General features: G+C 39.1%; 1 protein-coding gene across 4 annotated transcripts in view; it reads right to left on the reverse strand.

Moving 5' to 3' along the window:
- Positions 1 to 16,629: 16,629 nt before the first annotated feature.
- Positions 16,630 to 21,114, reverse strand: part of UMAD1 (UBAP1-MVB12-associated (UMA) domain containing 1) — an 85,083-nt gene continuing 80,598 nt past the window's right edge. For all 4 annotated transcript variants that reach the window (XM_030007950.1, XM_030007951.2, XM_030007952.1 and 1 more), the window contains one exon: positions 16,630 to 18,263. In XM_030007950.1, the coding sequence (XP_029863810.1) occupies positions 18,006 to 18,263 (258 nt within the window). In that variant the 3' untranslated portion in view covers positions 16,630 to 18,005. The remainder of the gene's footprint in view (positions 18,264 to 21,114) is intronic.

Genomic DNA, 21,114 nt, shown 5'->3' on the forward strand with positions numbered 1-21,114 from the left:
TCTGTATCAGATTTGCCAAATAGTTTCAGCTGGCTTTTTTCCCTAGAGAAATAAAGCTGGAGGAGGAAAAGGAAAGGCTCGTGCCTCCTTTGATGCAATACCTGGTATTTGAATGATGCAGAACATGGGAGCTGTACAGCCAAGACCTTCCTCTTCATGAGATTCTTTGAATTCAGATTTTTAATTTCCTACCTAAATTAGTCTTCTAATTATCATGTTATTAGCTTTTCCTGGGTGGGGTCCCCAGTCCCTGCTCCTGATACTGGTGTATTTTGTGTATGTTATTAAACATCCAGGGTGGAGCAGCACCTCTACAAGCAGGGCAGGGGGAAGGTTAGGAGGAGTTCAAGGTCGTCACCCTGAAGGTGTCCGGCTGCAGGCTCTCTGCCCCCTTGGCCGGGAAAGGGAGGCAAGAGCCAGTGCCTCTCCCTTCTCTGCCATCCTTCTGTCCATCCCTTTGCTCCTTTGGTAGAGGAAAAAATGTGTGAGGACCAGAAGCAAGAAGTTTGTGTTTTGCAGGGATGGGCTTCGACTGACCTAATATTTATTATGCATTTTATATAGAAGTAGGATGGAAGAGTTGCAGCAGGAGAGACTGAGGGAGATTCAGCTCCGAGCATCCTGTCTCCTGAGGATGGAGGATCCCTCCAAATTTAACCCAGGTTCTTGCATCTCAGTGAGTGAAGCGGTGTGACCACACAGCTGTTCAGCAGGGGGAACCCCTGACTCCAAATTTCCGTGAACTGAGCTACTTCTAAATAAAATAGTTAATTTCCTGTCAAAGGGAACAACTTACTCAAACTGGGACTTCTTCAGTTCTTCTCTTCATCATGAAAAATGGAAAAAAAAATTTGGGGTCAGTCTAAACAAATTTTATTTAATTTTTCAGTTTGACAACTGATCCAAAAAAAAAAAATCATTTGCACAGTCCTAGTTCCGCTGTTATCACTCAACAGTTTCTATAAATATAGCAATTAATTCGCACTCTAAAAAGAGTTAGCACAGCAAAAAAACCTAGGATACAAAAGTACACCTCGATGATTTCTCTCTGTGTTAGTACCAGCTGTGTCAGTCAAATTAGGCCATCTGTAACATCCTTGTAATCTGCAATTTTTAAATTCCCATCCAGCTACACCTATGCCACTCCTTTGTTTTCAGTAGCATTAGATAGGATTAACTGAAGAAGGAATCAAGTCTTCAAAGTTAATTAAAATGTTGTTGATGATGACCAGGAAGGCATACTTAGAAGCTATAGGTAAAGAGATTTAGATGCTTAACGTGGGGCAGTTGTGCCCAGGCTTTCAAGCTCCTGATCCAGGGAAGAAAAATGCCTCTGGTTTTTTTTGTGGTGGTGAACCTGCCAGCTAAATGTGGACTGAAGTATAGCTGCTTCGGCTTCCCCCGGAGGCTTCTGTCTTCTCCTTCCTCTGGAGGCCCCGTCTTCTCAGTCTGGTGCTGTTACATCTTTAATAAGATCAATAATCTTTCTCGGGTTTAGCAGCTTCATGAATTCTGATTAAGCTCCATGACAGTGGCTGTGTATTAAGAATAATAGGCAAGAAGAAGACTTTAGTGTCTCAGTCCATGAGGCATGATAGTTTCTTCTTTAGGCAAACCATTATTGATTTGATCTTGGGTTTTCTCAGCGTGGCCTCTGTAAATAAAGTGCTAGCACACACTACACTTACTGTACGGCTCCTCTTCCCTGCAGACCAATTCTTTCTGATGAAGACTTGCTTTAATTGTTCCATGACTACTAATGTGTTTAATTAAGGCTCACGTGGCTAAGTCTTTGGTGAGAAAATTAGGCGTGCTTACAAGAATTAATACAGTAAGAAATCACAAAGGTACAATCAGGAGCAAAAATTCAGAATGGTGTCTAGCACTGCTTTTCAACCAAACACCGGTGTGTGAGTTTCTGCGCGTCATTAAAATTCCATTAAGTATTTTGGGGAAAAAAGCCTGGCACTGACAGGATACGTCATCTGACCACAGGAAACTGTGCTGACAAAAATTCATAAAGTGGAAATTGGAAACCCATACTCTGAAGCTTTCCTGTATTAACAGTTTAATGTCCAACTATGTAATATATAATTTATGAGAATTCTCTAATGTGATCCAGCCTTGCATATTTTGCAATTTATTATTCTCATTTAGAGAGAAGTGAAGACCAAACTACTCTCTCTCTGATTTCTGAAGCCATTTTTAATAATTTTTAATACATAAATCTCATGGTAATTTTCCACAGACTCCACTTTGCAAACCCCTATTTCCACAAACCCTCTTTCCATACGGTGAATGTTTTGTTTTCTACAGTCTTGTATGTACTTTGTGTTTTAAAAGCGGATTTCTTTGTTGCTTACAGTCCTTCTGTGACTACAGCGGTACCTAAGCATTTTGGTTTAACGACTTTATGGGTTTTGTGTATTTAAACCCTTTCATTTCTGCTATATTTTCTGAAATGGAGTATGTGGAACAACATTCTGTAAAACTTCTTTGTAAATCCCATTTTTGTTTTTTAGTATCTGCTACTAGTTGTGAGTATCCACTCCATTGGGAGCCTCAAGAGATACAATAGATGCCAAAAGTACCATATTTGGGAGTGAACCTACAGTGGAACAAGAAAAAAAAAATCATCAATGTGCTTTATTTGGGAAGGAATCTGTGGCCTTTAAGAAATAGAAAGGGAGGAGAGAGGCCGCAGAGTATTAAAATATTGACAAGGCTAACAGGCAGTGCCTTACTGTTTGAAAATATGCAGAAATGCAAAGAGAAGGAGCAGTCAGTGAGCCCTCTGGTAGCTGCCATGGTAAAGGCGAGCATGCCCTTCAGGGCAGTTACCCTCTGCAGTCAGACTGGAAAGCAGGTATCCACAACCTCGGGGAACAGCTTGCAACAGGATAAATATGCCACAAAGATGAAACGAGGGGAAATCGAATCCCGAAACTAAAATTAAATGGAAAACACTCTGATAAGAAAAAGTGAAAGCATAATCAGTGTATGGAGACTAAAGAAAGATTTTTTGAAAGTTTTTTCAAGATGCAAAAGCTTCCTCCACTATTTCCTATTTGCATTTTAAAGTAGTTAGATAGCTTGGACTCAAGGTTATCTAGAAGAGGACTAACCTGCTTCAGGTCAGTTCAAAGGTGACATAGAAGAGTATTCAAAACATGTTTGTTAAAAAAGTAAACTTCACTGAAGTTTACTTTAAACTTTCCCATACTGTTTCTCCAAGAACTGTCTGAGATTACTGTAACTGAAAAATAGAGGCAGGGGAAAAAGCTCAGTTTTATGGTATTTAATATTGTATCTGTAGGTATTTTCAGGTTGTTGGTGGTTTTTTGTTTTTTTTTTTTTTAACAAACAACAACATTCCCATTGATTGCCTGGGTCTTTCATATAGCAAGAAGGAAGAAAAAATGTTTAAAAAATTAACTGTACAAGCCTGAGTACTTACCACTACTTTCAAGTCATGTTAGAACAGAGCGACTCTCAAGCTGAGGGTATGCTTACAGATCCCAGTATGACAACAGGTGGAAAGTGCCAAAAAGGTCTACACAAATACCATGGGCAAAGATTGGGACCTAAATACAATCAGCACACCATTAACTTCAGTGCACTGTTACTCGCAAGCACTCGCTTTCTGGTGTTTGAGCACAACGTTGCTTTTGTTTCACCAGTTCCATATGTAGAGACAAAACAGCTTTGCCAGTTATGCCATGGTGCAAAATAAAGAAAATTTCCTTCTTTGTCCTTTGTAACAATTCCTCTGTTTCCAGCCTAATCTAGCTTGCACTGCTGTACATGTGCAACAAGGTTTAATTACATAGAAGCCAAGATGAAACTGGAGGAGCCCAGTAACCATGGAGATTAGAGATCAATAATATAATACTGTTTGTTTATAAATTATCCATAGCCCATATATCCTTTTGTAAAAGGCAAATAGGCAAGTGAAATCCAGGCAGCATGCTCAATTTATTCTTATTTTCTAAAATTAAATGTGATTATGTTTTCTGTGGGTGACTACCTTCCCACTAATAATGTTATTTTCAAATTGTTCGATACAGTGTGGATTAGGTGAGATGACTGTGTTTGGAGAAGAAATATAAACCTCCTCAATACAGGAGTCATATAAATACAGAAGTCCTATAAAGCTGCATATATCTACATAGGAGTCATATAAAGCTACATCTGAAGGCTGTGTAGTGAAAAGTATACCCTTCGTAGGCACTACCAGGCCGTGTTACATCTCACGGTGTGATTAGGAAAAAGTTATGAAAGCATGTGTACCACACACAAAACACAATTCTCACTCCTAATTCTTTTTCCGGTTAAAAAATACTCACCACGAAGCTTACTAATGGTGGCAATCAAAATTTGAAGGCTATCTCAGATAATGATGGTAAAGAACCTGGAGGAGGTTTCAAAATCTTACAGTTGCTTTTCCTTTTGGATAGAGAAGACATTTTCTGACTAAGCATTGTTTATCTTCCCCCTTACTTTTAAAGAGGCAACTAATCAGTTTTACTGAGAATATTTTCCACTGGAAAGCCAATAGTCATCAAAATTTAAACTCTTCACATGCTTTACTCTTCCGGCAACTTTCTACTTGGAGGGAAAAGAAGAGTTTTTCATTACTATCCATTTCAACGTTTTGTTCTAGCTTTCAAAATTACTTTGCCAAAAATGAATAGTAAAAGTAGAAAAGATTTTTTACATTATTTTACAGTTTTAAGTAATACAAACATTATTTTACAGTTTTAAGTAATACAAACCCAGAAGTGACCTTTTTTATGTTTCACCTCATGATGAGTTTTTCTTTCAATTGGGAATAATCATTTAAAAAACTCTTCCACAAAATACAAAATCTGCCTCCCCAACAATTATGTGTATAAAAGGCAAAGCATGGAGAATTAAGAGCCATTTCAGAATCATTTATTGTAGTGTATCTGGCCTATGACTTCACAAGAACATTCAGCATCTCTTTAGCTCGAGTCTGTGCTTGCCGAGCTTTTGCAGTGAAATCCTATTTAAACACAAGGGATGCATATATGTTAGCATTTCAGCTTGGGAGTCCGTCTCCAGAAAATTCCAACTTACCGTGTTTCCATTTGAATCATGGAGCCATTTTGGAGCATTCAAGCTTGTTTCCTTTTGAATTAAACTAAACTGAAAGATGTGCTTTGGAATCCAGGGGACATTCGGCCCGTAGGGCAAGAGCAACAGTAGTCTAAACTAGAAATGCTTGTAAGAGTGGGTGTTAAGCCTTCAGCCTTGTTTTTTTTTACTCTGTGGACCCAATCCTCTCAGGCTGCATTACTTGCTGTAGTGTGGACATGGCTAATGAGAAGCGTTACTACTCTGAGTACTAACAAAGCATAGTACCCAGAGTACCATCTTAAACTGATGTCCATTTAAGAGGATGGATAGGGCTCAGGATTTTCTGAAAACCTCCTGTCCACCACAGACGCAACCATCCTGTATGAATTTCAAACCCAGCTGTTCCATTACTCGCTGCTCCCACTGCACCCTTGCTCAGCGGGTTAAGAAACTGCAATTACACCGTGCCTGCCCTGAGACAGCTTACAAGTTCCCCTAGTAAGCAGCAGATTGATTTTTTAAGTTGGCTCTGCTGGCTTTCGAAGTGCCTAATGGAGTTGGTCCTAGCGGGACGTGAACATTTGCCCAAGTGCCCCCCGCCGAGGAGCGGCACTTCCACGGCGTGCAGAGACCGTGCCGGTCCGCCTGAGGCATGGAGGGAGCCGCGGTGTTGCTGTGGTGAAGCCAAGCATGTAGGACTTGTTTGCCCATGACATCAGCCTTAGTTCATCCTTCTCTCCAAGCAACACCTGGAAACATTTGTTTTCCACTGGTATTTTATTTTGACTATGAACAGGCTGTACTTGAATGATCCTTCTCGGATTGTTTTTCTTAAAGCCTTTTGTTTGTTATAGCCAGCCTCTAAAGGTGGAACGCATACCCCTCTGCTTGAAACAGAGGAGGAAGGCAAGTCTTTAACCCTGAGGATCAAGAGCCCCTCATGAAGGCCATCAGATTGCTGCTGAATGTGAACTTGGGGGAGGGATGCTGTGGGATGCGGGATGCTGTGTCCTGCAGGCCTGGATCTCTGATGGTCCAGATGGGGATCTGCTGAAATGCACCACAGCTCCTCCTCTACCCACACACATTCTTTCCAAATGAAGGCAATGTGGGGAAAAAATAGCAGACGCTATGGCCTCGTCTTGATGTGCACCCAGGATACAATTTGGGTGTGTATCTGAGGCAAGAAGTAGGTCTTTCTGACCCCTGAATTAGATGTATAATTACTAGCAACTGTGAAGTGGAAGTCTGTGTCCATGAGAAGCAGGATTCAGATCCAGCAGGAGCTTGGAAATGGGAGCAACAACCAGTCACAGAAGCAAAATTTTGCCTTCCTAAGAAAAAAAAGCTCCTGGCTCCCAATTGATCTCCTTGCTTCCACTGAGATCAATGATCACTCTGTCTCCAGGAACAGCAGGTGAACCCAGCGAGGGGCTGCAGGCTCCAATCTATGGCAGTGAGAGGCAATTAGCTGAATGTGCTGGCCTACAAAGCACAGCTCCCACGCCGGCCGCCTTTTAGGAACCCTGCGGTAACAGTCACTTTGCTGAGCTTCTGGAAATACTCCAGATGCAGACTGTTCCCCCCAAAGCAGCAGAACTCCCATGCTTAGCTTTGCAGTCTCAATGCTCTTTTAGATTAGAATTAAATGGCTGAAATTGTCTAGATTTAAAAAAGAAAAACAACCCTAGGACAACATGAACCCAGCTCTTGCCCCCAAATCCATCATGTTGGCTCGAACTGCCGCCCCACCTGGGCTATGACAGGGCTGGGGTTCAGCTGCCTCACCAGCCTGATAGCTGAAACCATCATGAAAAAGGTACAGAAGACTGTACCAGTGAATTTCTCAGATATTTGCTAAGAGCAGAGAAAAGGTGAGACAGAGTTGCCCGAAAATGGAGAGGAGATGCAATTGCAGGGTGTGCACCATTGACTGAAACACACAAGATGCAGACGGGCTCCTTGGCAGGCATTGGAGACACAAACAGCACGTTTTGAAAAAGCGTGGAAGGCAGCCACATTTTAATAGACTTTCTCCCTGTCCTTTTTTTAATCTTACTTCAAAGAAGAGGTCACCACAATTCCTCTTCCCCGAGCCTCATTCTTGGAAATATCTAAGTCACTTAGACTCAAAAAAAAAAAAGTAGGAAAATGTAGACTACAAAAAATGAGCTGGATGTGATCCCCTACCAAGAAGGATCACTGTTCTTGACCAGATTCTGCCAGCTCTTTCATTATGAGGATTTTCTCCACATGTGACACTTAAAATCAATCACTGGAAGAGGGATGGAGAAGGGAAGTGAAGAGAAGGCAGCAATCAAAATAATAAACAATTTGGTGCCTGCTAGAGAATGTGTCCTTCTTTAAATAACAAGAAAAAGATGATAATGTGTTTTCTTTTGTGTTCAAGAAATCAAGTATTTTCACACTAAGTCAGTATTAACATTTTTAAAAAGCTTTAAAACATACAACCAGGTTTTGTAGTTAAGATGGGAAAACATTTTAAATTGGAAATGTGAATTTAATCCCCTCAATTAAATGTAAAATATTTAAATACTTAACCTGATTGCTGCCAACTGCAATTTCCTATAATAAGGAATTATGAGGATAGAGAGTAGTTCTTAAAGGCATATGGTTCCCATGATACCAGCAAAGATTCAGGTCTAGAAACTGCAACTTCATCTATGCATATAGCCACTTCACCCCTTCACACAAGTTACAATTGGGAAAATTTCAAGTACTATTTTTTACAGGGCATTAAAAAAAAAAATAAATCTTTTTTTTTTCTTCATGTGGACTAGCTGGTAACTGCGTTATTAACAGCAGATACAACAAAACAACACAGGTTTCCAGACAGTAGAGTCATAGGAAGCATCTGACGTCTGAATTAAAGGACATAAGAAAATTCTTCTGGAGAAACTGAAGACCAATCTCACACAATGTATCTCTTTGTGAATAATCAACTTGTATATCTATATATCTATACCTATATATATACACACATACATATCTACATTCTCTGTGTATGTGCCTGAGTTTATGACACATTTCTGTTGCCCTAACTTCTTACATTAATTTTGCTATAACCTTTAGGACAAATCCTGTTCTCAGTTATGATGATGTAAATTATAATAATTTTGCTGAAACCCAAGTTTGCAAAAATCTCTTTTTCCTTTCAGAACTGTTTTGTGTGTGTGTGTGCATAAAATATCTCTATGCTGAGGACAAGATATAGGCACCAACTGGCAGCTGACCTTCGTGAAAGTTATGTGAACTCACAAGGCCATTTTCTCACACATTTGGAGAAAGCAGCAGATTGAAAAACACTGGTTGCTGGCCTACAACTAAGCAGTATATTCTGAATTCCACCTTGATCCATTTTAGGAAGTGGTCATTATAAATTAACTTCCTCTACATCTCTCTACTTTGAACTGCTGTTCACTTCATAACTAAAACTGTATCTACAGAATGAAGTTTTATTTTTATCTGACTTTTTGCTTAAAAGCTGCATATTCTAATTTCCTCCTCCTTCCTCCATGGCTGGCAACAGACCAGCTCTTTTATTATATTTGGAGCAAAGAAACAGCCCACTGAACCTTTCCCAGACCACATTGTCGGGACTTAAACACTTTGAACAAATCAAAATACTTATTTAAAAGTAAATTATTTCCCATTTGCAATACAGCCTTCCACTGCTAACGACAGGTCTGATCTCTGCAGAAATAATTCTTTGGGAGAGAAATAGGACAAAAAGGCTGAGAGAGAGAGATAAACTCGTTCCGTTCCCAGGCGCTTTGCTGGAGCCATCTCTGGCAATAGCAGTCACGCTTGGCTCCCTGCAGAGATGGCCAAAGACAGACAAGCCAGAGGGTGACTCTCATCTTAACGTTGGGCAAAGAGCTCCTCTTGCCCTCCTCTCCTGCGAGCAGATGGAAACTAGGATGACTGGGAGTGTAATTAAGCATATCAGCATGGAGGAAGCAGAGAAGAGAGAAGATTTGTATCTGAGAAATTCCCCGCTTGGACCTTCTGGCCTGGCCCAAGCCAGCATACCATCAGGCACTTATGAAGGGCATCTACAAGTCCAGGTTGGATGTATCTGGGACAAATTCAAGGGAGGAAATTGTCAGATAAGAATCGTCGCTCTTCTCTGTTTTACCCCAAATTTCACCATCTTAATAACGTAGTAAACACTGTAGAAGAGGCATTCGCTAGGTCAGAGCAGTTTAAGATCAATAGATAAATACAGAGGGAAAAAGTAAACAGAGTAAGCCAAGTGTTGCTGAGTTACTGTGTTCTCAAAAACATTTGTCAGCTATTACAAAGTAGACCCTCAGTATTTTTAAAAACAAGAGCACAGTGCCAAGCTGCCACCTCTTTTTTTCCTTTTTTTTTTTTTTTTCCCCTGATGAAAAGCATAGGGTATTCTAACTTCTGATGTCACCAGTGCTCTACATTCAATCCCATTGTGGGGATGCCTTCTCTCGTCATCTAATGCTCCAGCAATGCCTACGCTGATCCAGTTTGCTGAGATGGTTTTGCACAGATTACCTGTTCTGATACCAGTTTCGGAGTAAGTCCTAAAAGAGAGTGGACTGTTCTCTTGGAGACTGACAAATTACTGGGTCATGATTTCCAGACTAAAGTGATATATCAGAAGCGAATGGTGTTTCAAAGGAGAACTTTTTCAGCATTATCTTCACAGTTTGTTTCTTTGGGGAAGCAGAATATTAGTTTGTGTACGAGCCAAAATAACTCTTTGAAGCAAGATGAAGCAATAGGTGCCAGAAAGGCCTTGTTCAGTTAACTGCAATTTATCTAAAACCAGAATAATCTATTTGCAAATTTCCAAGTAAGATTTTATCCTTCACTTAAATTACCTCATCTATTTAAGAAGGGTGTACTAGTTGGCTTTTTTTCTTCCTAAGTAACAGTTATTTTTATTTTGGAGAAAATAATCCTTGTACAGCTAGGTTGCTGTTGCAGTGGACACACTAGGAACACTTTTCTTCCTACTTTGTGCCATGAAGACAAAGATATACAAACCCATCTAACACCAAAAAGTGGTTTGTTTAGTTACTGTGCACATACTCTTACAAATAGCCAGACTTCCATTGCTACAGGAGATCCTCGCAGAGCAAGTCTCATCTGACTTCTTTTTGATGTCTGTGATGAACAGATCACTCTTGGGATGACTTTCTCTTCTAGGAGATAGCCTTCAGCATCTTGGCCTAAATCTCCCCTTTTGGTCTAAGCAGGGTGAAGTGGCTCAGGCAACCTGCCAAGATTGGCGGATCACCAGAAGATGAGCTTGCTCAGTTCAAAGTTTTTAAAGGTAAGTTGTTTTCCAAGAAGAGAGAGTGGGGCTTCAGCACCACTCTGCACGCTTAGAGGAATTATGTCAGCTCTCCGTCATTGCATGGCTAGTCATGTAGGAGATAGGAATGGAAGTCAGTCAAGTCTGCATTGCTTTTACTCACACGGTATCGATGTGCAACATCCTTTTCATTAAGGACTATCACCCTTGAGATGCCTGTCTACCAGGATATGCCCCAATCCCAGAAACAAACCATCTGTCCAAACCCAGCTGGATGGAGTAGAGTATCTCCCAGGAGGCATCGGACTGGTATTTCTAAAATAGGTGCAGCTTTCCTCTGAAGGAGAGACAGCCGTTGGAGGTGGTGGTGAAGAGGGTTAGTTTGAGAAGACTTAGAGGTCTTAAATATGAAGGTGAACGGTTTTGGACAAAACCTATCATCCTGGAAAATGGCTTTATTCCTAAATATTCTCTCAGATTTGTACAAATCAATAACTAGAACAACAGTCTGCCATACAAATTTTTTTATGGAAATAAGTGCAACATGAATAGAGATAATTTCGCTAGCTAGCCTCTAAGTAAACAAAAATGCATCAGCCATCTTTGTTCATTCACTCTATTTTTTACAGCTGTCCTAAGATTTAAAATTTGTCTTCAATTTAATTTATGACATTAAGATTCAAGATGAATCTTAATACTGATTTCTACTGTAAAGCATTTGAGAGATCTACAGCAAAACACTACATTTCCATTTCTCAATCAACAGCCTCTTACTTGATGCCATTTAAAAACATGATGGCAACTTCTAGCTTTGAAGCAGTTACTTTAACTTTATCATTGAGTGGATGCCTATACTGCACACTACATGCAGTAAACATATAAAAAAGGAAGTAATTTAAGATCCCTCTATTAATCCAATATCAATTGCCTTCCTACTTTGCCTGCCCCCAAAACATGAGTTAAGTTACAACATGAGTTGAACTACATCAAAAAAGAGAGAATATATTAACCCTGTGCGTCCAATTCTAGCCATAATTATACTAAGATTGATATGTACTATCTGCAAGTACTGTAATACTACTTGAAATAAAATCTGGCAGTTCTTTCCGGGATAAATTTAATGCATATGTTCTATTCCACCCTATCAAGCAGAGGGAGAAGTGTAAATGTTTTTTATTTGAGAGACCACTGAAGGAGAACTAGCCAAACTACAAAAGACATAAAAGTCAAGTAACAACAAAAAGATCCTTTGAATCAATTGGCAAGATAAATATCAAGTCTTTGACAAACGCCCTATCTAAACATATAATAGACAAAATCAAATTACAGGAATCTAAAAAAGCCTTTAAGAGCAGAATAAGCCAAGCAGATGCACCAGTAGTTTCTAAAAACAGCTGAAAAAGGAAATTACAGTACAGTTTCCAAAACATCACACATTGCTTTATTTTCTTAAGGAGAAGAGACAAATAGCAGATCTCTTCATAAAAAGGGTGACACAGTGGTCAGACTAAAGTCCCAAAGTCTTTTTCAGTTCTAACAAGTATCAGTTGCTTTAAGTAAGTAATTCCCTTCTCACCGTGATTGTCCATTTCACCTGAGTCTTTGTTTTCTGAGCCCATCTGCTTCAGACTTCTTTTCCAATGAGATTTAGATGGATGCCCAAAGCTGACCTCCCAGAACAGTTACATGAACATTTGGATGTGAGTGGCTACTCTAACCGTAATGCTGATATCCACAAACAGTTGGGTAAGGGATGTTTATAATTGAGGCTCATCCTTTTTTTCTGTTTGCTTGTGAGCAGTTTCTTTTATGTTCTGTTATTGAAGTACATGTGTCGACTGACTTAAGAGGACAGCCTTGTAAATGAGATCTTTGATCTCAAGAGTTTATTTTATCTTTGCAGCAAGGAAAAGTGAATTGAATTGGCTGGCAGAACTAAGACCTCTCTTGTCTCTGTTCTACAGCTGCTGCATCCTTCTGGGGTCATCGTAACTTCCACTTCCACTGCTACATACTCTCTTTTGCTACAGAATTAAAAAAAGGCTTCTCCAACATCTCATCTTAACCTGCAGTACAATGCTGAAAGCTTTACAACTCCTGGTTTATTATACGAATGATGCAGCGTGCTCAGACTGTTTTGCTTCTGTAGGAGGGATGTATTTGACAAACCACTGAGCTGTGATACAGCAAAGCTCTTTGAGCTACCCTGATACCTCGTCAGAAAGTAAACTTTAATAGAATATTCAGTGACTTTTTTTGGAGTAAAACAGTTGAGAAAGACTACTACATGGAAGGCTGCAGACTAAAAAGAAGCATCCGCTCTGAGATGTTGAAAGGAGTATGTGATCCATCGTTACTCTCCCATTATTTATGTTAATGTACAGAGGCAATAGTGTTAGGGACCGTTGTGCTATCTACTACGTGTACACAAAAAAAAGACAACGGGGCATAATACTGATGTACTTTCCAGTTCAGATCACCAATATGATAGTGTCATCGTATTCTTACCACCCGCACCTCATTTAGTTTCCATACTTTCATCACAGCCAATGTTAGCTACTACAGAAATAATGTTCAATGAAAACTGCTTTATCTCTCCTTTTCCCCTCCCCTTCCTTAGTTTGATGTAATTTTACTATGTATTTTTCCTTCTATACTACTAAAAGAAGTAACGAACACATGAGAACCTTGCCATTTTATAGTAGGTAGATATCTGTAAAAAACTAATAACTTTTAACGGCCTCGAAGTAATTGCATATAGAATAGCCAGGCTTAGTCAAGATCTATTACACTCACCATAAAGGTAGAAAAGCTCTCCATTAATATGTTTCAGAAAATAAAGTTTGAAGCATTATTTTTTAGGAGTTCTACTGAATGCTTAAAACCGTTTATACATGGAGGAAAAAAAATTCTCCACACAGATTTGTCTTACGAGGGACTGCATCCACAGAGGTCAATGTAGTGCTTTGGATCTTACTGCTTTTTAGATCATTCAGCTGGCCCGGCAGCACAGGCAGGAGAATTCAAACAGTCTTACTCATTAGCATCATATTGTGCAAATAAAAACTTTACATACCTGTACATAGAACCTAAAATGTGTGCTCCAGAACTAAACAGACAGTGAGATGCCATGCCTAGAAGACCAAGTTTACTTCTTACACTTCTGGCATCTGAAAATGATGAAATTCTGAATTGACAAAAATCTCAGTTTCACTCTATGGGGAGTAATGCTTCCAAGTTAACTGACTGTCAACACAACGGGCACAAGGTAGCAACTTTTCTCCCCTTCCAGTAAGCATGAATACTTACATTTCTTCTTTCGGATGGCTGTGATTCAGACAGAAGGAAGGCTAAGAAAGTGTCTATGGGAACAGATCCCTTTTGCAGAATGAAGCCCAGGTCTCTTTTCAGAAAACAGTCTCATCTCTGTGAAGGACGTTGAAAAAAAAGAGGTAGTTCTCTAGGAGACTCAAAGGACGTAAATACCTAACTGGTAAAGAAAGAACATGCTCTCAATGGAAGATACAGGGAGATCAATAATTTTCCTTAGTTTAAGGAATTTGACATAACAATAGGAATAAATCAGGCCTAACATACCCCTTTCTAACTTTGCGAGCTTGTTAAAGAATGCCAAGCTTAACACTGATGGAATGCTGCAGCACAAGCAGGTGGGCTGAACAAACCCAACCTGGACTTATTAAACCTTCTTCTTGCTACAGCACCAAACAGGAGCCTACCTTTGGAATTTAAGGAGGATTTTCTGCCTCTTTGTTGCTGTAACAGACACTCTCCAGCTTCAAAAGGAAATCTGGTTAATCTGGAATTGCCCTGTCATCAGTAGAAGAGTTGCAGTTACCTAAGACGGGAAGGACTTACCCCTAAGAGTTGCACTTCTGGTTCCTCTCCATACTCACTAGGCTGAGCAGAGAAAACCCAAAGCAAGATAAATTCTCATGTCATAACAAAAGGTTGGTTGTGGGGAGGAGAGGAGAGCGGTTTCTCAAGCACAAGTTTTATGCTATTGTTCAGAACAACCCAATCGTCTTGCCCAGGAGGCTGCTTTACTGCTTTTGTGAACACAACAGGTTCTCCAGCTAAAAATGCAATAAACTGTGTGTTATTTTGAGATACTGTAATTACCACGGTGAATATGCTCTTTGCCTTTTTCCTTTATTTGCTCTAGGGTCAAAAACTCTCATCTCTGACTACACAAGTGTATATTTGCCAGCTGCAGTACTACAGTATCAGGGTTTGAATCACACTTCACAGAAAACTTCAGAAACTGGATCTGTAACCACCTCCTTGACTGACCTGCCGGACACAGCATTGTCTGGTTCCACTTCTGAGTTTGTCACCAGGGAGTTGTCTGTAGGGACCAGCTTCCAGTCAGCCTTCTGTGGGGCTGCTCTGGATGCAATTATTCTTTGATTTACCTTTGAACATGTGGGCTTCACTCCCCTTTTTCTACATTCAAAATTAGACTTTTCCAGAGCCTGTATTTACAACTTTTCCAGAGGAAATAAGAAGTGTCTTGTTATGTTTGATTTATTAGAAAGTTCCATAAGGAAGCTATCACACAGTGCAAAGTACATCTCTTGCAGGGAAAATGTAGAGAACTGCAAATGAAACTCAAAATCTCCCATGAACTAAAGTAACTCTAAATAAACTATTTAATAAAGGAGTGCAGGCCTAGTAATATGCCCACTAATGGCAGTGACAAAGCTCCCATTTACAGCACTTCACTGGCCCAGGATCACACCTCCATCTTTCATTACTAGTTCTGGAGTTGGCAACCTGTCATTAATGTCAGAATCAAGACATCAGCTATGAAATATCTTTCAGTTCTGTCTAAACAATTTACATATATATGCATACAGTTGTATTCAAGTTCTCATTATTATATACAGAATATACAGAAAGGACAGCCAGGACGGCTTACTATTTTGATACCAATGTTGATTATATTTTAATAGTTTTTAGATTTTTTTAAAAAATTAACTATATTCCTTCATTGGTGGTCAAATGTTTGACAATATATAGAACTACCTGGTATTTGTTGCCAGTGACAGATATGCATATATTCACATATATTCTATGCAATAATCACTTAGCGTATGATGTTAAACATATCTTACACAAGCAATTCACATTCTTTATGAACTAAGACTCTTTGAAATCTTTTATTTTCTGAAGATTGTGCCATCTTCCTGTTGTTAGTGGGCAAATAGTAATATCCATAAATCTAACTAATTTATAACAGTTCAAGTGTATTTTTTTTTCTTATCCCAGTGGGAAGAAATTCACCTTTGCTGTCTGGATACCATTAGGCTTCAATCCACTTTTTATGGATGATCTCAAGCAAGGGAGAGGTTTGAGGCCCAGCCCTTGCTAAAGAGAGGGCAGTCAGGAGACACATTCCCAGTACCCTTGCTCATTACTAATACTCTTGCTAGGTGTAAATTTTACCCTTTATGGAACATGATTAAGGATGAAGGCCAAATGTTTAACCTACCATCCACATTTCTCATCATGGGTGAGTACAACCTCCTCCCTACTCTCCGTTGCCTCTCCTTTTCTTTTGAAAGAATGCTCGTGAGTGTAACAGAGCACAATTCTGACAAGATGTAATTATTTCAGATAAATTACCTAACTGTAAGCAAAAAATGAATGCAAAAAATTATATACTAAGTCAGCTAGCAAAGAAAGAACAAGTATTGTAAGTTTGTTCAGTCTTCAACAGTGTTTTGCAGTTCTGCTTCTAGACCAGCTGAGCTGCAGAAACATTTCAGATTCAAAATGGACAACTTGAATGGAAACATGCTATTTGCAGAATGATTAGGTTTTTTAATGTTTAAATATAAAACAATCATGAAAATTAAGTTTAGTGCTACAGATATGTGTTAACTAGAAAACTCAGCACACAAAAGAGTTCTAAACAATCTGATAAAATTAATTATTCCTTCTAAGACTGAGTACTTCCCAGCTCACAGCCATACTATACTCAGAACAGTGTCATAGATGCCACCTAAACCACTGCAAGTCACCAACATAGGACACAGAATAAATCAGATGAAAGTGTGATATATTTGATTAAAAGGACCCCGATTTTTAAATGACACTGACAAGATTTCCAAATTGAATTTCCAAGTTCAAGCTCCCATGAAGTCTGAATGGTCACAGCTATAGTAAACAATACAGGTGAAGCCGAGTAATAACTCTCACACATAAATTTATTTAGTATCACTATTATTTCGCATTTTTTTTATTGGAGTGCAGCACAGATACTTTCCCTGAAACAATAACTTCAAAACATTTAGGAACATAGCTGTCAAAAATATTAAATACATACATTTAAAAAAATCTAAAACATGAATAACAACATAAGACGTATTCACAATGTAATTTCTCCATCATTTACAGTATTTATCTCAAATACTGTAAGAGGATGCAAGTCTGAAAATATATGTATTTTAAGCTATCACAGAGCATAGAAAATATATGAAAATATCCACTAACATGTGGCACAATATAAATATTCTACCCCAAGAGAGAAAACAAGTGTAGTCTTTTGTGTGACACAGATCATTATTCATCACAAATCATGATGTTACATCAGAGAGCTGTTGCTCATGTAACAGCAGCTCTGGTTTTAGTTGGGAAAAACATGCTCAATGCTTGCGAGCAGGGGACGTAGTGGTCTGCGAGAATGCATGTTTAGGTACTTAGCCATTTAATTTAGCTGGATAAGAAACAATGTAATGTTTTCCTGTTCTTAAACATTGCCATCTGTATCTCTGGCACACAAATTAAAAAAAGAAGGGTGTGACCATTAAAAGTACGTGTCCTGAGATTTCCTTCTTCAGGGGGCAAAGAGGTTAAAATGGAAAAGCTGATCTGTGTATAAATCAGGAACACATGTGGTAATGAGAACAAACAGCAGCCAACAGGCAGGCGGGGAGGACTTCTCCAGGCACAAAATGAGATGGACAAAAATACCATCTACTGGAAAGGAAGTGCAGCAACTGATTTTCACCTTGAAATTGGTTTTAACCAATTCTATTAAATCTTCATAATTATTTAAGCACTCATAAATAACTCTGAGTTTTAAAACTTGGTTTAACTGAAAAGCTGTCTGTCCAGTAGTGCAAAGCATCGTTGCTTTAGCGTTAATACTGGGTTCTATCTGTAGAAAATCAGAGGTGATCTTAACACCTGTAACAGGATCTATGTGTTTAAGTATCTGAGTGAAATAACAAAACAGTGCAGACGTGCGCAGACTTCATCTTAAAGTTACGAAATGTTTGTGTCTGCAGCCTACCTACTGGAAGTAGATACCAACAGCCAGTCTCCTACTCAGGCTGAAACAGTTTTGCTTGATTTCTTTGGAGATAAACAGAATATTTAACATAGTAAGTTACAGTTCACTTTAAGCTAAGAAATGTAACACAGTTGTGAATAACAATCCTTTTGATGCAATGCATCTGATATACCAGTGGCAGACCCCCAAAATATTAAGTTGATTAAAGTAAGTCTTTATCTGCACCTTAAGACTTGTTCCTTGACACAGACAGAAAAAATAAAGAAAACATTACAGATCACAAAGCACTGAATTTTCAAGTGTAAAGTCATACCAAAATCTTGATAAATTATCATTGATGTCGTAGGTGAGCAATCGGTCAGGAACGTCATTATGGGTGCCCTGTACTGCTAACACATGTGGTGCTAGGGCAAAGGGTACATCATTCAGAAGATCTGACATGAAAGGGCTGCTTTCCAAATTTTGACTCCTTTCATTTCCCACCTCTGCACTTGACACAGTCAACTGTGATCGGTGCCCTGTATTTATCTAAAGAGAACAGAAGAACAGAAATTTAGACACTACAAGTCAGGCAGCTAAGGCTTTGTACTTAGAACCATCATGACCTACTAATGAATGAAAACAAAAGATACAATAATAAATAAAATCAGTTTCAGAGTTTGGTTCAGGTAGATCTAAAATAGCAGTTCTTAATACATGTCGATACAATTCTTTGGATCAGGCTGACTTGAATTAAGGCTAAAACAACAACTGATTTTTTTGAATTATTAGGGATATTTCTCCACCTAATGTTACTCTGCATTTATGAAACCCATGAGGCTGGTGGGACTTTTTGGCATTATGTCCAGTCTTGTTCAGGAGAAGTTATTTCATATAATTCCTTTCATAAACTGATAAAGCTCCATCTTTTGTTCCCCCGTTCCTTTTCAGAAGTTGTCCAACAAAGGCATGACTTTGATGATTAAAAAACACTCCCATCCCAGTTATTTTGAAGTATTAATGATGTTGTTTTCCAATTTGAAATGGAATTGCATGACTGGTTGGTGAGGTCTATTATATATGGCAATATATGCATTGCCAAATACGTGCTTTATAGAAAAACAGAGTTAACAAAACTTTAAAAACACCCAACAAAACCCCCTGAACCAAACCCAACAATAAATAATTAGATAAACAAACCCCTGCCATATAGAAGTAGTCAATATCATTTACAGAAAATGCCAGCAGATGGAATGCTGGACCCAATAGACTTGCAAGCTTTGATATTGGCCTACCAATATGACTTTATTAAGTGCCTAAAACTTCTACTATTTTAAAAACAAAGAAAAGACTATTTACTCTGCCTCTAGAAATCAAATCTAACTTGTTTTACTACTTACAGCAATAAAATCCTAAGCAAACTGATAGCTCTCACATCATCTCTAGGAGTAAGATGTTTGTTATATGGATTTCTATTTTGTATAAGGACACATACAGAAATATTCAGTAATTTGTTCAAAAGTGCTTAACAAGTCATGTCAGAGCCAAGAACATTAGACATGATTTTCTGACTGCAGTCCTGACTTCTTCCTTTCAACCCTCCATACTCAGCACACAGCAAGAAAAATCCACAGCTTACACTGTTACTAGGGTAGGGAGAGCACTGAAAGCTTTAAACGCTAATTTGGTGTTCAACTGATTATAAGAGTTAAATGGATCTAGTCCTGTGGAGGTCGTTTTCATCCTAAATTATTCCATGATTTTTAGGGGAGTTGTGCTCAAGATCTGACCTGTGCTGGAGCTGAATGTTAGAGATCATGGCTGTTACAGAACACTTGAGGTTGTGGCTGTTTGACAGAAGGACAGTTTGGCCAGTGGAGTGGCGGTGGGGTTGCTTGTTTTCTAGCTTGGGAGTATGTGACACAGCTAGGCATTTTGCCAGGTAAAAGACACTCCATCTCCTTCTCAAAGGAAGGACTGGATTTGACTTGAACGCAACCTGAGCACCAGTCATTCCTTACACAACCCAACATTTCATCTAGCAGGACAGATAAACAAACATTAAACTTTCTATTAAACTGTCAACAATGAAATAGATAATTGTCCTGGTTTCAGCTGGGATAATTTTCTTCCTAGTAGCTGGTATAGGGCTATGTTTTGGATTCAGTATGAGAAGAATGTTGATAACACACTGACATTTTCAGTTGTTGCCAAGTAGTGCTTAGACTAAGTCAAGGATTTTTCAGCTTTTCATGCCCAGCCAGCAAGAAGGCTGGAGGGGCACAAGAAGTTGGGAGGGGACACAGCCAGGACAGCTGACCCAAAGTGGCCAAAGGGGTATTCCATACCATGTGATGTCATGCCCAGTATACAAACTGGGGGGAGTTGGCCTGGCAGGGGGATCACTGCTCAGGAACTAATTGGGCATCGGTTGGCAAGTGGTGAGCAATTGCATTGTGCATCACTTGTTTTGTATATTCCAATCCTTTTATTATTATTATTGTCATTTTATTATTGTTATTATTATAATTATTATTTTCTTCCTTTCTGTCCTATTAAACTGTTCTTATCTCAATCCACGAGTTTTACCTTTTTTTCCCCAATTCTCTCCCCCACCCCACTGGGTGGGGGTGGAGTGAGTGAGCAGCTGCGTGGTGCCTAGTTGCTGGCTGGGGTTAAACCACAACAATAACCTTGCCAATTTAAGTCAGTCCAGAGTCAGTACTTGGCTTAGGTGACAGAGGAAGCTCGCTCCACCATAAGCTACTGGGACAGAAGGGGTTAGCGGTGCTGCACACTCTGAAATGGACCCTCATTTAGAAGCTTTTGTTTATACTCACGATGACTAGAAACCTAAAGCTTAAGATAAACTTCCGAAGATCCATTACTATTATGTCGCAGAATAATAATGTAAAATTTCTTAAGGTTAAGAAGTTTTATTAAAAACAATGACTGCTAGATATAACTACTAACGTTACTGGTTATGAATCAATGCAAAAGAGGAGTGAATGAGCTCCAAAGGAGGCAAGTGAGGAAAGCACCTTCCTACTGAGCTGCTGGGATTCACTTCCCAGTACAAATCCTATCTGATTTTTCCCCCTCTCTTTCAGACCACCTTCTGGAAAAATTGCTGTAAAACATTTTATTTTATATCAAAAAGGAAAGAGTAGTCCCATCTTTGCCTATTTTTCTAGGCCACTTCAGAGCCTTCTGGAGATAGAGAGGGTATGTCGCTGGGTTTCTCCTGCTTTAACAATATTCTCTAAGCTACTGTAATACTGACATGTCTGTACTACATAACTCCTACAGTTTCTTGTTCTTTATTTTCCCTAGCTTTCCCTTTCTCAGTTCTCTATTCTTATGACTAGCTAACAGCTCTTCAGAAAGCTACGTGTAACAG

Source organism: Aquila chrysaetos, chromosome 3 (genome assembly GCF_900496995.4).
Source record: "Aquila chrysaetos chrysaetos chromosome 3, bAquChr1.4, whole genome shotgun sequence".
NCBI lineage: Eukaryota > Metazoa > Chordata > Aves > Accipitriformes > Accipitridae > Aquila > Aquila chrysaetos.